The 17,969-nt window shown below is 30.2% G+C and overlaps 3 protein-coding genes across 4 annotated transcripts; 1 reads left to right on the top strand and 2 right to left on the bottom strand.

Moving 5' to 3' along the window:
• LOC113518856 (protein N-lysine methyltransferase METTL21D-like) lies at nucleotides 1-4,273 on the bottom strand. The gene is made up of 3 exons (XM_026903874.3): nucleotides 3,795-4,273; nucleotides 3,507-3,702; nucleotides 1-3,420 (listed from the first exon to the last, which is right to left on the bottom strand). Exons 1-3 carry the CDS (start codon nucleotides 4,046-4,048, stop codon nucleotides 3,190-3,192), a joined length of 681 nt encoding a protein of 226 aa, XP_026759675.1. The 5' UTR covers nucleotides 4,049-4,273; the 3' UTR covers nucleotides 1-3,189.
• A 725-nt stretch (nucleotides 4,274-4,998) lies between these two features.
• LOC113518887 (ATPase H(+)-transporting accessory protein 2) lies at nucleotides 4,999-7,754 on the top strand. The gene is made up of 8 exons (XM_026903912.3): nucleotides 4,999-5,153; nucleotides 5,235-5,365; nucleotides 5,453-5,551; nucleotides 5,619-5,762; nucleotides 6,061-6,201; nucleotides 6,366-6,489; nucleotides 6,579-6,715; nucleotides 7,000-7,754. Exons 1-8 carry the CDS (start codon nucleotides 5,072-5,074, stop codon nucleotides 7,183-7,185), a joined length of 1,044 nt encoding a protein of 347 aa, XP_026759713.2. The 5' UTR covers nucleotides 4,999-5,071; the 3' UTR covers nucleotides 7,186-7,754.
• Nucleotides 7,755-7,812: 58 nt separating this feature from the next.
• LOC113518904 (LIM and senescent cell antigen-like-containing domain protein 1) lies at nucleotides 7,813-14,948 on the bottom strand. Of its 2 annotated transcripts, XM_026903929.3 has the most exons (9): nucleotides 14,789-14,946; nucleotides 14,584-14,636; nucleotides 13,295-13,408; nucleotides 12,533-12,645; nucleotides 11,848-12,040; nucleotides 11,174-11,315; nucleotides 10,929-11,045; nucleotides 10,515-10,656; nucleotides 7,813-9,278 (listed from the first exon to the last, which is right to left on the bottom strand). In XM_026903929.3, the coding sequence occupies exons 2-9, from the start codon at nucleotides 14,589-14,591 to the stop codon at nucleotides 9,088-9,090; spliced, it is 1,020 nt and encodes a 339-aa protein (XP_026759730.1). In that variant the 5' UTR covers nucleotides 14,592-14,636; nucleotides 14,789-14,946; the 3' UTR covers nucleotides 7,813-9,087. The 2 variants fall into 2 exon arrangements, with proteins under 2 accessions (XP_026759730.1, XP_026759732.1); XM_026903931.3 differs by lacking the exon at nucleotides 14,584-14,636 and having other exon boundaries at nucleotides 14,789-14,948.
• Nucleotides 14,949-17,969: the final 3,021 nt, after the last annotated feature.

Genomic DNA, 17,969 nt, shown 5'->3' with positions numbered 1-17,969 from the left:
TTGTCAAAACAAGTTTAATACGAGCAACAAGTAATACACAGTTGTTAGCAATGGCGGGAGCGCGCTTTAGGTCTAGGCACATATACGAACGTATTGGCGGCCGGCGTAAGACTACTGTAGAGGGCGCCTTTGTCTATTATAACAAGCGGGTGGATGCTCGCGAGTGTCCTGGATTTGTCGTTCCATTATGTTGGTAGTAGTGACGGTAGGTTTTACCATATATTTATAAATAATTAAGTTTAATTGAAGTATGCATGAATTATTTAATAAATTAATTCACTCGATCATATAGTAGCTGAGCTAATTTTTTATGCTATGTTACTAATTTTGATGAACTAGTACAATTAATTAAAATCCATTGTGTTATTCCTACTGTGGTTCCTACTATTTATCAATATCATAAAAAACATATTACGCCGACCCCAAATAATAATTGGGATAAGGGTAGGAAAATGATGATGATACATTACAAAGAAGTAACTAATATTACATCTATTACTACTATGTAAATATAATGATGATGAATATTATCTATGAATAATTAACTAATAATATTTGAAGTGTGCATTTTTCCGTTAAAATGTCACCATTTAAAGTAAAATTAATTTTAGTCATATTATATAGTTGCATACATATGATTATACTAATACTATAATAATAAATAGAGCTACTTGTCTGATATTTATTATACGGATATAGTTAATTATACATGTATTCATTTAAAATGAATACGTGTTTTTTTAAGATATTATTTATATACTTCCAACTATTATTTAGCGCGCCCAAATGCATTACTCACCTATAAAAAAAATTAGATTTAAAATTGAAGTAAAGCAAAATGAAGTAAATAAACGTATTTGCACTTGTTTTATTGTCCATGTTCATCGTAAAATGTGTAATTTTTTTATTATGAAATGGCTAGATTTTATTATAATAGTCGAGTCTAAAAGGAAAAATAGAGGGAAAAAAAGAGAACCGAAAAATAACCTAAGAACAAGGAATTACAATTTCAATGACTGGATAATATTGTAACAGATCCTTAGACTATTTCTAAACCGATTGAAGTGTTGTCCTCCTCTCTCCTACTTGCTGTGCACAACAGGGTCCATAATTGAAATGTTATCTACTAATTATATTATGGAATGCAATAAGAAATAAATAAATAAATATAATCGAAGGAATGATAAAAACTCTGAATCATGTGGTTGCTTCCTTATGCAAATATAATTAGTAAAAATAGGACAAAAGATACACCATCAGTTGCTTTTTTTCTAATTCATAGCAAGCTAGTGTATAGAACATGTTTTTATGTCAATTATTTGTCAATAACATACATTATTAGATTATATATTCGACACAGTTTATGTAAAAAGTATGCAAACAGGTTGTATCTGAATTTGATTTGATATAACATTTTCTATACACTAGCCTGCTATGAATTGTCAATTTTATCACTTCTATGTAATTCCACGTTCTTAGGAAATAACTACATGGGACAGATAAAGAAAAAAGTAGGTGTCAGGTCGTATAAGGAGATCTAAGATGTTCTAGAATAGAATTGGTTTGAAAAGAATGCATGAATTAGTTACACCGCTGAGAGGCAATTCTTAATAAATTAATAAATAAAAAGAAAAAAGTGGATTTCGGTATTTTAGTTAGAGGCATATATAGATAATGATACAACACTATGGATATCTATGTTTTTTTCCATAATTTTTATTGTGTTGTTACTTTAAAAAGGTAATATGCATTTTTTTTCCAGATTTTATGGATGAAGGTCGGTGACAACTCCTATAAAGTGGTAAATTGCTTGATCTTTATAAATATTCTATTGCTGACAACTCTATAAATAGTAAAAATTCAAGTATTTGTTATAATTATAAATTTTATTTCAATTCATGAACGTTTGGAAGTGTATTAAAATTAAATTAGATATATTTTTTCTACCAATTCCTATACAAAGTATTTATGATGGTTCTATAATATTGCATTTAAAGAATGTCTACATAGTAAAATATGCATCTTCGTGTTTTACTCCCAAATTCATTAAAATTAATTTCATTTTTTGATCAGTACATGATTGAAAATATATGCCTTTACACTAGTTTTTGTGAATATTTAAGCACACATGCATTTGGTCTAAATTTCTTTAGCCTGTAGAGCATCAACATTCATAATTCATGAATCTATGGTTAATAGATTATTACATTACCATGAATATAACATAATATACTATGTCGCCCATAATACCCTTCACACACCACTGTTAATAATTATATACACAGTTCCTGACAACTTACATTGTTAGTTAATCAGAGCTTTTCTGCACTTAGCCTCGAGTTGGGTGTTTGTACATGATACTATTGTAAGTGAACAAGTTTTTCAAGTAACCCAACTTCATCTTAACCAATGACATCTCATTTTTACTCCACCAGTGTAAACTATTACCTTATGATAACTAATAACTTTACTTGAACAATGTGTCTATTACAGAGCAATGATAAACCATCTTTTATTCTACTTTTTAAGGTGATAAGATTGCATAGCATGATCTACAGTGTGATTAAAAATATCTTACATCTTATACATACATGTACATCCATATACAAATTATATTTGAAGAATATGGGTCACTTACATGTATATAATCAGAGTACCCTAATACATTAAACAGAAATACATTTTACAATTTAAAATGAGTGGCTACATGTAAGACATATTTTCTATTATTTCATTTATTTATTTGTTAAATTATAATATACTTACAGTGTAAAAGAGGATGTCTTAACACAATATTGCACTATCTACCAGTCAATCCTAGACAAGAAATAAAATTGATGGTGCAACAAAATAAGCAAATAGAAAAATATTTATATGCAGTTTTGGTACATACAAGTCTATATGCAAGAACTACTTCTGCTTTGTTCAATATCCTGAGATTCAAACACAAATAGCTGCACACTAATATATAAAAGTCAATCTAAGATATTGTCTAATAACTATTAATACTATTATCATTTATATAGATTTTTAATATTAAATATTGATTATTGAAACTTTTATATGTTCATCTGATGGTATATTAGATTTTTTTAACTGCATCGGTACTGTCTTTGGTAAAAGTTATTACTTATAAATTGGTGTCAATGATTGTGATCACAAACTATACATATCATTACTATACAAATATCATTTTTTATTTATTCTTAATAATACTATATCAGGACTTCTATAATTTGCATGTTGTTCATCTTCAGGTATCTTCTCCACATAGAAAAATTCAGATAACTTTTCATAAAAAGTGTCCCATAGTCTTTTCTGGATATCAGAGTCTCTTAATTCTTGTGTTAAATAAATAATTGGTTTCTTTGTTATTGTGTTATTTAAACACTGAAGAGTCTGAATTAGAGGATCAATAGCCTAAAAAACATATTAAAAAACTATTAACTTATTGTCTATGAAAATAATTTAAATATTTATATTAATTAAAATAAAAAAAAAAATACCTCTTCATAATATACACAATCAGCTAATACAATCATGTCAAATTCTTCTTTTAGTATCTCTGAACTGCTATCACCCCACACCAATGATTCTGCAATAGCATAACCACCCATGCTACCAATTTTTGATTTATTTTCATTGATATTTAACCGAAGAAGTGGCAAAGCTTCTGGCAAGTCTGTGAGTGTTACTTGTGCACTGAAAGTTAGTAAAATGTGGAAAGAGTACATATTAATATTATACATACAAGACAAAAGCAGAAACAGTAGCGTTAATCCACAAACACTGACCCTAAAGTTGCTGCAGTGAGACCAACTACGCCCAATCCTGAGCCTAGTTCCAATACTTTAATGCCGCTTAAAAAATCAGGCTTCTTTTGACATATTGTCTCTAAATATTTTGCTAAAACCAATGATGCATCCCATACTACGCAGTTGACATCTCCTTCCATTTTCTGATATATTTTTAAAGTTTTTAAACATATCTCTATATCAATTTCCCTTGGAAACATATCACTGGACTGAAAACTTGACCTGTGCGACATTTTCGTTTTATTCTTTTATTAAAATAATTATAAGTCACCTTTATTTTTCAATATCAATAGTATTTACGAGACGAGAACAATTAATTATTTTTAGTATAATTTCAAATATTTTTTAACTACCGTCACGATGATTACCTAAATTACGTTTTCAATAGATTGAATTTGAAATTCTATGAAACTATTTATATTATATATATATATGTTACGATCACGTCACATTAGATTGATAGTAAAAATGACATTGTCATCTATCAAGTGTCATAAAATCTGTAAGTACTCTAAGTTCTTAGTACCTAATATCCTTAATCTATGCATAAGTCAAAGATCTTTTTAAACAGTTATTTATTTGGTTTAATATACATAAGTATAGTTCCTGTTTGGTTTTTTTTTTCTACCATATAATATTAAAACATTTCGTATTCCTTGTTTTTATATAATATTATCACTTATAAAAAAGAGAACGCGCTGATAGGTTTTCATTGTTTTAACACAAGTCACACAAGTAATAGACTTGTGTTCGACCATAGACTTAGTATACCGTATTACGTAGTAAATAATCTAACTGCTCGACATAGGCTACTTATTTTTCTGTGAATGGGTCGTATAAAACTTATAAACAGCTCTTTACTTGTTTTAATATATAATCAAATTAAAAATCTACACATTTGAAATTAATTAAAAATATTAAAAATGTTGAAAAATCCTAAAAGATAAAATAAGAGATCGTAATCTAACAGAGCTCGATACTGTCTTTCTCTAAACTTATTTTTAAAATTTCGCGAAAATATTATTAGGTTAAGCACACATGCATGTAGAACCATTATCAACTTAATTTATAATATTTTGACTTAACAATATTAGAAATTTATATTCACACGATTAAGAAATAAGTTATTGAATTGGCGCTATAGAATCACCTCATAGATTATTCTAATCTATGAGATGATTCTGTACCTATCGTAATTTCGTAATTATGGCAATGTCTTATAAAAACTTAATATCAAATGGCAAGACTATAATCATATGACAGTCAGCTACCTATTTTCGTGCAAAATGGCTGTGAAATTGGTATTTTTCTGGTTTTCCCTTGTTTTAACAATTATTGGTGAGATTTATTACTTATTGATGATTTCTTTACTAATATATTTATAAATACTCATATACTTGTATATATTTAAAATTGTAGGTACAAATGCTGCTGGGGAATTTAGTGTCCTTCACAGCCCTAAATCCATAAAATTCTCAGGATCTAGTAAGACATTGGAAAGCCTTTTGAAGGAGATCTTCTCAGCTTCCCTTGGTTTGTCTGTGGAAGAGGTATGTTTGGCTCAAATAATGTAAAAAATTAATATAATTTTTATTACAAGTACAATCTTGAAAATAAATTTAAAAATTACCTTACAGAGTTCAGAGTGGAACGGATTATCTATTGTCGATCCTTTTAATACTCCTGAAGCAGTTGTAGAAGTTTATATTGATGGAGTCTCTTCTCTTGGAAAAACTGTAAGTAATGTTGAGTCGTTTTGTATAGGTGATAATATTTTTTTTTTCTTAATCGATTTATTTCTAGGTGGGCCTTAAGACTCAGGACTTCCCCTTGACTGTTGATGAGTATGAACCAGACACATACAAAGCAGTTAAGCATAGGATTGAGCAGCGTTTCACTAATGGTGGCAATAAACTTGTACAAATCAACCTATCAGAAAAAAATGAGGTAATCATTGCTTTTATCCTATTAAGGTGTTATAAATGATGTGCATACATGAAACTGTTTATGAAAATTCAGAAAGCAAGAGATGTATATAAGGATAGAGTTCTTTAGTACTCTATTTTCTCTGTATACCCTCTAAGGGACTTGGCATGAATATAGAATAAATGTAAAGGCTAGTAAAGAAGTTTGTTACTCAATTACAGCTAAATAGATTTGAATATAATTTAATGCCTAGATTAACTATATCCTAGATTAAACCTAAATTTGCAAACATATATTATTTTTGTGCTTTATTTTATAGCTCCATTCATATCCTGATGTATTTGGAGAGATTATTCCACCAAAAGTGACAAAACAGTCATTGCAACACTTGAAGTACTCTGTTGAAGAAGATTATCAGTTTTTATCTGAACTAGAAGCATTGAAAGCTCTTACTAGCAAGGTGAGTGCTTAAGTGGTTAGATTTGCTATGTTCAGGTTTTATTACAATTTTTAAATTTATGTAATTTAAAAATTAATATTGCCTATTTTAATGTAATTTAAAGTGTTGTATTATTATTATTATTGTATATATTGAGGAAATGTAAAGATAGACAATTTTTGCAGGTCAAAAGTATTACAGCAGACAACATTATCGACTTCTATAACTTTAGATTCCGATCACTTCATGCTTTATCTGATTTCCATGGTCCTAATGCTCTTCAAACTAAGGAAGCTAAGAAACTTTTGGGTGAGTCAATTATACTGCCCAATTATAATTACTAATTCTTATGTAAATCTTTTTGTTTGTAACATTTTCTCATAAATTATTTAATTCAGGTGAGGCATTGCAAGAACTAAGTGATGCTTTTGTAAAAGCCTATGATGGCTCAGTGCTGGTGACTGCAGTGACCACTGATGTTGCTCACACTCGACGTGCAGTGCGATCTGTACCAGAGGAGAGTCTCAAACAACAGGTATTGATCTGTCCATAATTACATAAGTTTTTCGAAAAATTTACAAATAATGATACTGCCTCATCAAATCATTTAAACTAATATAAAATTAGTTATAAAAAGGGTGTGTAAACTTTAGGATTGGCAGTATCTCTTGGTATTGCAGATGCCCCTAGTTTAGGAACTATTTACCATTAGGTGGGTGAACAAGCATACATTTCTAATAATTTAGAAAATAATGTTTCTTTCATATTATTAGTAGTTGCAAATCAAATATTTCTCTTTACACATATTAAAATTTTCAGGCCACACCATACACAGATGATGGATACAGTGCGGATTATGCTGCCATTTTCAACATTATCCTATGGTTCGGAGTGGTGTTTTCATTCACTCTAGTAGCAATAGTATATGCTCTCATGGATATGGATCCTGGCAGGGACTCGATCATCTATCGCATGACCAATACTAGGATGAAGAAGGACAATTAAATAGTTTATCCATTGTAAACTGTTTAGAATATTATTTTGTTGTCCTACTAGTAGGACATTTTAGTTGGATACACCAGATTTCTAAACAGCCAGTCTTAGTGTCAGACTGATATGATTTCACACATCCATCATGGATCTAGACCATATTTATAAATTAATTGGTCTATACTAAAATAAGAGTCAATGCTATGCTATTAATAAAGCAGACTTTAAATGTCCTAATAATGCGATTTATTAAGTAGTGTATAATTTTAGGATGTATTAATTTGTTGATAATGTGAGTACTATTTATTTATTCTATTGAATTGTAAATAAGATTTATGCTACCTTCTCAACATAAATGTATTCAGATTAGAAATGAATATAATGTAAAATAAATAAACTCTTTAGGACTTAATATATTGCAATATTTATTGTAAATGTAAGTCTTGCTAATTATTATGCAAAAAATAATATTCACTTCAATAATCTTTTTTCAGTCTTAATGAGTATCAAACGTATTATATGAATGTTACAAAAATTGTGTTTTTTAATCTTGTCATGAAATAAAAACATTCCCTCTGCTATCATTCCATTTTTTACTCTAAATTTAATAAAAATGTCTATGCTTTTAAATAAAACAAGATGTGTGACAGTAAAAATATATTAATTTAGGCACAAAATTAATGCATACATCAAAATCTTAAAATAACTTAGTTTACAATTTATTAAAATTATATTTTAAATACTCGTGTATTCATATTATTATAATTCATGCGTATTCATTTTTTATTTATTATTACAGAAATTAATCTTTTTTTTGTATTTGATATATAATCTATATTAGTGCAATAAAAATTCAGTTGTTAAGACCTTAAAACGAGATTAACATACAGTATTTTGTATGAAAGTATATTTTTAAATAGAATTATTAAATAGATGTTAAATTTATACTTACAAGTATGTAACTTTTATAGTTATTATGTATTTATATATGTAATATCAGTATATATAAATATTATTTAAAATAACTATTAAATGTCAAAATAAGTATATTAGGCACTTCATGGATATATACACACACAAATGTTCATAACAAATAAGTATAAAATTGGATCAGTCTTTATACTTGTCATGCATATTAATTTTAAACAAAGTCCTTTATTATATATATCCAATGGAAACGAAAATACATAAATATTAAGGCATACTAAAATTGTAAAGAACAGATTACGTCCAATTTACATATTACCAAATTATGAAAAGATACTGCAAGATAAACTGTTTAATACTTCTCTGTACCTACTCCTGCAAGTAACTCCTAACTTGAGAATATGAAAAATAAAATAATAAAAATACATCACATATACAGCGTAAAATCGAAATCATTGGCCTTCTTTCAAGAGAATGTTCTCCTTACCAGTATAATTAAACAATTCAGGTGTCAAGTTAGAATGCAAAATTTAATATTTTTGCTTTTTCTTTCGACTTACACTTCCTTGAGAAGTGCTCGCAGATTCACTGGTAGAACAATCCGTTAAAAGGATACTAATGATATCGATTTCATTTTGCACAACAATATTCACGCCTTTACAAAAAAAAAAAAAAAACTGGTCTGATGCAAATGGAACTTCCACGCCGTGGGTTCCATACACAGAAATGAGATAAAATGACCTTGTGTACAAATGTGTTTATTGTATTTCACCCTACAGTTATTATTATTGATACCGCGATTCGGAATTTCTTTTTTTGTACGGAACTCCAACAAGGAAACCCTTTAGATTAAAATAGGATATAGTATCATTTAACACAAAAAAAAAAACAAAATTAAATGGATGGATGTTCTCATCCTTTTTGAAATCGATTATAAAAATGAGATTATTACGGTTCGTATTTCCTTACATTATTGTTGATAAAATTGGGTCAACGTCGAGTGGTGTACTGATGTGCGCGTCTCAAGCGGCGGCGCAATTCCTGCGGGAACCGCTCGTAGCAGCGGCGGCAGGCAGGACGTTCGTCGTATTCGTAGAACTTGCTCTTGGTGCTAAGGGGTGCGTCGCACACAGAGCACGCGAAGTGGTGTACGCACCACGCTTTGTTCAGCGCCGTGAAAACTGACGACCACATAGCATTATTTATTTATCATCTGTAGTAGTAACCTATATCCCTCTCCATCCCAAAAAAGTATATGAAATGCTATTTTGTAATAGAAGTCCTAACTTAAAATCTGGTGTATGAATGCATACGTAATGACATGACAGACCATCTATAATTTGATTTAATAGAACTTAGTGAAAATGAAAACAAATAATTGATCTGCCATAAGACAGAAAGAATATTTTTATTCAAGTAAACTTAGATTAAAAATTTTTCAATAATCTTTTTTTCATTACTGCCCATTCAGAAAACAATTTCAGCCAAAAAGAATGAGTAAGAAACTCAGGTGTTGCTTTTTTCATCAAAAAGTTTAATTATATAAGTAATGAATTTATCTGAATACAAACTGCTAAGCAGTATCAGTTCATAAAATTTAAAATATATAGTATATAATTAAAATTACCAGCAGTGACCAGAACATACCAGTCATTACAGGTACCACTCGTTCACGAGTATGACGGATGAGCCAGACATCATTGTGCTCAACCATATTATAAGAAACTAACACGGCTCACCACGCCACCACCTGCCTGGACATTTTAGTAAGCATGACTTACTCATGGCCCCCTACAACATCATAGCCAACATTAACAATGGGATCTAACAACCCCATTGTTAAGAATATACCCTATCAAGTCGACCGTTACGCGGCTCCTCTTGGAATAAATCGTGGTTAATTCTTGTGGATTCGTCACGATGGGCTCACTTGCTTTCATTTTCACTTATCATCTATGACTGGTGCCCTGCCAGTCTATACCGATAGCGCAGGTGGGGTCACTATTTCATTTACACCCATTAAAAAAAATTACAGTATCCAGACATTACACACTAAAAGGCATACGTCAGTTAATAATAAAATTGCCACATAATCTTAATTTAACAATTCTGATATAATGATAACAACATTATATCAATAATAGTCAGCTGATGTTCAATAGTAGTATCTACAAATGAAAAATGTTTTAATGTAGTACTAATTTCATTTAGTGTTTCTATGATAATTACAGAATATAGTGGCAGAAATATGAAACAGACCACCAAGATGGCGTATCAAGATAAAAACTACACCAATTTTTAAGTTGGACTGAGATAAAAATCAAATAGATAATATGTAAGTTAAAAATTTGTTACTGCTAACAACGGTTTTTTAAATTCTTGTAAATCTTTTTCAATATATATTTTGTTAGCCTTACCATCGCCAGCAATAACTTGGTTGCACACATAACACAAATTGCCAAAGAGTTGATGATAATGTTGCTCGCAGTAAGCAAGTCCCTTCTTCTCATAATGACGATGCCCATGGAAAGGTTTTTCACATTTTGCACAGACAAAGTGCTGAAAAATTATAAAAATAGTAAACTATAAACACCGTTACATTTTTTTTCAGTTTATTGCTAACATAATAGGATGCCTGAGGTTTTTGTCACCTTATATGTTTTATATTATAGAGTTTTGAAAATGATGTGTGTAGTATATTAAATAAAAACGATGCATCAAACACCACTACTACTAATGTGAGGATGGTGTAATCTAGTATCCTAGTTTCTAACTTTAAATTATTATTAATAAAATAATATTGTCAGTACTTTAGTTTAAAGAAAAATTACCTCGACATGCCAATGTTTGCCAAGCGCAGTCACGATTCGTTCCTCAATTGGGCGACGACAAGCGCCGCAAATAGGAATGCCCATTTTGTCGTGGCACCGTAAACAGAAGAGATTATTCTGAAAAAATAAGAAAATATTATTAAAGATGTATACTTACAAAATTTAAATGTGAAAACTATTGTGCAATTCGGAAATAATGATTTAAAAATGCCTAACAAACCGTTCCTAAGTTATCAACTACTTACTACATCATTGGCGGCATATCCAGAACGATGTTTGACCTCGCGAGCAGTGTGATCTAGTTCTACGCCGCAGGTCGCACAGTTGAAATGGTAACCGTGGTAAACCTCACCACGGTAACGAAGAGGTTCTCCATCGATTACACCGCTGATAACATAATAGTAAATTTTATTAACAATTTATTACGTAATTATTTCGTGATGTGTCAACAAAAAGGGAAGTAATATGAAATAGAAAACAATTTCAATTTGTTTAATAAATTACCATTAATTAACATATAGATAACCTATGTTTGACTACTGTTTCAAATTTAGGAGTGATCTAAATCTCTATGAATGAATCATGTATAAAGTTAAAACCTGGTTTCTAGTGAATAAACTATTGCAAAATAAAGCGATTAAAGTATCAATTAAAAAATAACTTTGGATTTAACTTACTAACAGCTACAGATATCACCGAAATTAAACCAAATTTTAGGCGCCAGTAACGAAAAATTACTACACGATTGCTTTAGATCAGGAATAAGACATTTCAATGCTTATTACATAAAAAACACCACCTAGATGTATAGATACCACTATCCGGATATAATGGATAATGGTGATGATGAGTATTTGTTCTTGTGTAGTCTTTAAATAAGAAAATTTATAAATATAAAAGAATTACAGAAAATACTTACTGGCATTTATGACACATGTAGTTTTGTAAACCATCCTCTTTAATACGAGCATTGCACGCATGACAGAGCGCTCGACCTGCATGCTTGATAAATCCAGCATCAGCTAGCTCCACATTACACTCTTCGCAACGGAAGCATGCAGGATGCCAGTTGGCATTCATGGCCTTTATTACTCGGCCGATGATGAATTCCCCTGTGTTTAATAGAGGAATATTTTAGTATAGGGCAAGTAAATAGAACGAATTTTTGTGATAAAATTTGCACCTAGAGAATTTTATTATTTTTATATTTTAAAAGAGGTTAATTTGTGAATTATCATAAACATCCTAGAGAAAAGATTTTTAAAATACTTACTGACCTTTTATTTATTTAAATAAAAATGCGAACGTAATGCTATAGGCATTCTCTATCAGTCAACCTTTAGGACGTGTAGAGATACTCGATAGTGGTTTGAAAAAAATCTTTTATTTTATTTATAGCTTTTTTACAGCATTATTAATGTTTCGAATAATTATATAGATAACAATAAAAAGGTACCAACTACACAAAAATACATATATATTTCACGCAAGTTCTTTATGGGGTAAGCAGAATGCACCTAGTTCTTTTGAATGCTTAAAATATGTAAATAGATCATAAACTTTCTAGTAGTAGTTATAAAAAATATAAAAAAGTCAATGCTCACCGCATTTTCCGCAGCAAGGAGCAAATAACACTTGGAAATCTCGTTCACAATATTTTCGTCCTTCAAACTCATAGAAAATTCCCTCAGGAAAGACACGGAAACATTGCGCACAGCTAGAAGAGCAGAAAATAATTTATTACTAATTTTGCATGATTTAACGAAGTTTTAAGTTACTTTACTCATACACTGTATAATATATATATTTATAAATTCACAATAATATATTGTATTAAAAAAATATAATTAAATAAATCTTAATTTTTTTTGTGTGATATTTGAGATTTTCAATCATGAAAATAATACATGTTGCGCTTCGTAATAGCACAAGTCTTACTTGTGCTATTACAAATAAAAATTACATAAGAAAAAAGTTGGTGGTGCACACTTAAAAAAGTAATTTATGCCTTATAGTATACCTCTGTACCATTAAGGCGTATATCACATTTTTTTTTAAATACATAATTGTCCAGCTAAACCCTTTAAAAATTTGCTATATAGGTATTTAATCAATACTTCATAATTAAAATTCAGTTATAACATGGCTAAATTAGATATATATTTATTACTTTTAAATGTATTTTATCCTTTTAAAAGGATAAAATAGGATGATTAATTAAAATACAATGAAAATGCAAATAACAGATAGGGAGACAAGAGCTGAAAATCATGTGATGTTTCAATATTCAGTAGCAGACAGCAGTCATTTGATGATTAATATAATAACTACTATGAATAATAAATCTTAATAATTAAATTACTTACACAAAACAGTTGGTATGCCAAAGTTCTCCATTAGAATTAACAATCTTCTCATTAGTTTCAAACCCATCACCGCAACGGGTACAAAACATATTGTCAAGCGACATGGTTGCTATGCTAAAACCATAACACATCATTACTTCATATAAAAATTTAAAGAATCTATTATTTTAGTAAACACATTATTTTTTGTAAGAAAATGAGATAGATTTTGCACTAAATAATATTTTATTTTAAGATTCAATATTAGCTTATTATTATAAAATAGAATCTATATCATGTCATGAATTTTATGAAAATTTGCATGAGGATAATGTATTTTACATGTTTAATAGTGCATAAGGAAAATAGTTACATGTGTGACTCATACTTATGCTATGTTAGACTTTAATATTTTTAATTTTTAGTACAGTATGATTGAAATATGGCTATGAAGTATTAACAGGTATATATTCTAATGTAATAGAGTACATAGCAAACAAGCAAATTAGAATATTATTAATAAAATAATACAGTAATAATACACATTTTCTGCTTCAATATTATTTATTTTCTTGATAGGGATTTCTCCTATAATGGAAAGAGATTTTCTTTTTATTTATTTATACTTTATTGTACACAAAAATTACATACAAATACAATGTATATTAAATGAACATGTACAACAGGCAAGCTTAACTATGTAAGAGTTATTTATTATTAGTTTTATTATGCTATGTATTGTAGTGTGAAGATGTGGATTAATTATAACAAATCAGTAGTTAAACTTATATATTTCTATAGTCAAAACATTTTCATTTATCCACATCTGATAAATATGAAATTCTGAATTTGAAAATCACACTCAAATATGTTATATAGATTTAAATTTATTATTTTATCTTTTTTTATTTACTAATATTTTGTAATTAATAAAATATTACAATAACCACATTACAGTGTATATACACAGTGTTAATAGTAATTTTATTTAGCAGTGTTTCAGTCACAGTCATACCAATAACTTTCAAACATATTAATAAACAAAACAATTTTATTTAACTGCAATAGCCACATCTTCTTAATAATTTTAGTTAACAGCTATTTTATCATTATACTTCATGGTTGCATGAAATAGTTATTTTCATAGTTTAGGCAAATTTTAAAATTGAAGTGCTAAGCAATATACTGTTACGATACAATATAAGCATATTTTACTAATAATTATAACTAAGTGGCAGGTGGTAATGTGTAGGTGTTGGTGAGCAGTCTAGAGTAGGTTAACCACTCCCTTATTAGCAGGTGTTGCTTACCCTGGCATTTTTCCTTCAAATTCTAAAAACTAGTTGAAGGGCAATTATTTTCTCTGTCGGAAAAAGAAGAAATCTATCCATTAAACTGGATTTAGTAACTAAAACTAATCAAATGTTTAACTATCAAAGAATAAGTTTAGGATGATGTAATGCAACTAAAATAGATCAAAGTATTTCAAAAGTTATTTATTATATTAATACTCACTTTCGCAAATGGTTTTATTGAATAACAAATAACACTCTTCTAAATTTAAACATTAACTAGGTTTATCGTTCATAAATATGCAAGAGATTATTAACTGTTTCGATATAAAAACAAGTACCAAAAAGTATAAGGGAATGATAGTTAGGTACAGTGTTGCCAGACAAAAAAAAACGTAATCGCTAAAAATTTACCTAAGTCACAAAAAATTTTTTAATCCTACTTAGTGATGTGTCGGATCATTAAAAATATATACTGCGGATACTAGATAGCTACTTTATTTTGGTCGGACAGTACTTTTTAATTTCAATGATAATAAAGTAAGCTATCAGTATATGCTGGCGGGGCACCGATGAAGGATGGTATGCGAAGAAAAGTAAGTCTTGCCCATTGTGATATGTACATCAAGTACTAACCATGATAGTTTCTAAAGGGAATAACTTACTACTAGAAATGTGCTCGCTAGCCTTTGTTACTTATAATCTTTTACCTTTCATGAAACAACAAAAATCGTTTAGCATTTAGCAACACGGTATTTCGATGTGCTTTGTGCGAGATTTTTTTGTTTTGTTTATAATTTAAAATAAGAGGAAACAGTTAAACAATGTTTGTACGTTTAGAGTAGTATTACATCTGACTAATATAATTGTAACTAGACGATATCTATACATAATAGATATTAAAATAAATTATGTGAACAATATTGGGAAGGGATTGTTAGCGATGAAGTCTAACATCCCCATTGCTAACAATGTTACTAATCAGGTCGACCTCCACGTGGTTCCCCTTGGAAACCATCGTGGTTACTTTTCGTAGAATTCTTCACAATGGGCATTTAACCTATCCTTATCTATCATCTCTCACTAGTGCTCCGCCAGTGTATATCAAATTGAGTGTGGATTTCACAATTATTTTCACGTTTTAACTTAAAATTAAATGTATGTTATCTTGATGTGTCATCTAGAAGTGATTTATTGTCACTTGTTCTTTTTTTTTAAACCAATGCTAGTGAGAGATACATATACAAACTACTTTTTACCCCTAGGAAACTTTTTCATAGGAAAAATATAATCAATAATTATTTTTTCTACGTGATTAGTTTGTATAGATTTATTTATAATAGGTTTTTTTTAATAGGTAGAGTGATTCAAGAAGAAGGTTTATATTAGGTCCTTACATATGAAATTAGCGTTTTGTCGTACTGACGACTTTGATAAAAATATCTCCTCTTTGGTTAAGAATTCCAAATTCAAATTTATAAATTTATTTAGTTGGTACATTTGAGTTTTGAAAACAGTCATTTATTTGTTTTTTCCTCATTATTTTTTTTTCCTTGGCGTCGCTCATTACCGCACAATGGAAAACATAAATTATCGGTATATTTACGAGTACGAGTTCTACCGTGGCACCAGTGCTGTAGAAACAGCTCGATAGATAAATGATATGCACGTTGCTGGTGTCGCAAAAGAAAGCACGATACGTTTTTGGTTTCAACGTTTTCATTCAGGAAATTTGGACCTTCAGAACCAACCCCGTTGACGGCGGGAAACCAAAGTGGAAAATGAATATTTAAAGGCTATTGAGGAAGCGAAACCATCACAAAGCACTTCAGAGATAGCTGCAGGCTTCGGAGTAAGTGATAAAACTGTATTAATCCACTTGAAACAAACCGGGAAAGTAAAAAAAAACTTGAACGACGGGTATCTCATGAATTGAAAGAATCGAACTTGCAAACACGCGTCGACTGCTGTGTTACTTTGCTCAACCGACACAATAATGAAGGGATTTTAAATCGAATCACTACTTGTGATGAAAAGTGAATAATGTACAATAATCGGAAGCGCTCGTTGCAATGGCTAACCTGGAGATTTAGCCAAATCCTGCCCTAAACGAAAATAGACTCAGAAAAAGTTATTTATGAGTGTTTGGTGGACTAGCGCCGGTGTTGTTCACTACAGCTTTTAGAAAGCTGCAGTGAATCTGGCCAAACGATTATGGCAGATATCTATTGTCAGTAACTGCAAACCATGAAGGAAGAACTAGCTGCTCAACAAACGAGATTGGTTAATCGCTCTAGGCCACTGCTGCTTCACGACAACGCAAGACCACACACTGCACAACAAATAACCACTAAGTTAGATGAGCTACAATTGGAATGTTTGCGACATCCACCGTACTCCCCGGACCTTACTGCAACACATTACCATTTTTTTCGGAATTTGGACAACTTCTTACAAGGAAAAAATTCAACTCCGATGCGACAGTCCAAACCGCCTTCAAAGATTTTATTAATTTTTGCCCCCATGGTTTTTTTTAGTAAAGGGATCAATTAACTACCTATGAAATGGAAAAAGTGCATAAATAACAACGTGCATACTTCGATTAATTAAATATATTTTACAAAAAAAAATTACTCTATATTCTTCCTGTATAAAACGCCAATTTTATATGTAAGGACCTAATACTTGGGACACTCAGAAAGTTTTGCGACACTAAAAAAATTTTCTATAGGAAAATATATTTTTATTACATCTTTTCAAAGTATTCTCCACCAGCCTCTATATAAAGTTTCGTACGTCTAAACCAGTTTTCGAAACATTTTTTCCAGTCCGCCGCAGATACATTGTTTACAGTCTGCTCGAATGCTGAGAGCGCGTCATCCGGCGACGAAAATTGTATCCTTTTGAACTGATTTTTTATTTTTGTGAATAAGAAGAAGTCACAAGGTGCTAGGTCAGGGCTATAAGGAAGATGACCCAAGAGTTTGAGCGGTGTGCTGTCTAGGAAGTCCCTCGTTTTGAATGCGGTGTGTGCAGGCTTATTATCGTGGTGGAGCAGTAGCCCGCGGAGCCCTGTGTTTGGTCGCTTGTTGCTTACAATAGAGAAAACTTCTGCCAATTATTTGGTAGTATATCATTCGGCGTTAATGCTTCTTTGGTTTCATAAAGGAATTGACACCAAGTCAGTCAAATTAAAAAAAATCGCGTTAAAAATTTCCCCCCCGCTTCTAGGTTGCTTCAGTTTGTTAGGCGTTGATTCGTTTTGAAACACCCAAACCGTCGGCTGGCGCTTTGTTTCTGCATCGTATTGATAAATCCACGATTCATCACCTGTAACGATGTCGTAAACACGCCGAGACGAGCATGCTTCAAATTTGTCTATCATATCATGGCACCATTCCACT

Source organism: Galleria mellonella, unplaced genomic scaffold (genome assembly GCF_026898425.1).
Source record: "Galleria mellonella isolate WM207_F2 unplaced genomic scaffold, CSIRO_AGI_GalMel_v1 utg165, whole genome shotgun sequence".
NCBI lineage: Eukaryota > Metazoa > Arthropoda > Insecta > Lepidoptera > Pyralidae > Galleria > Galleria mellonella.
Note: the sequence above shows the minus strand (reverse complement) of the source record. Positions and strands in the feature narration are given on the sequence as shown.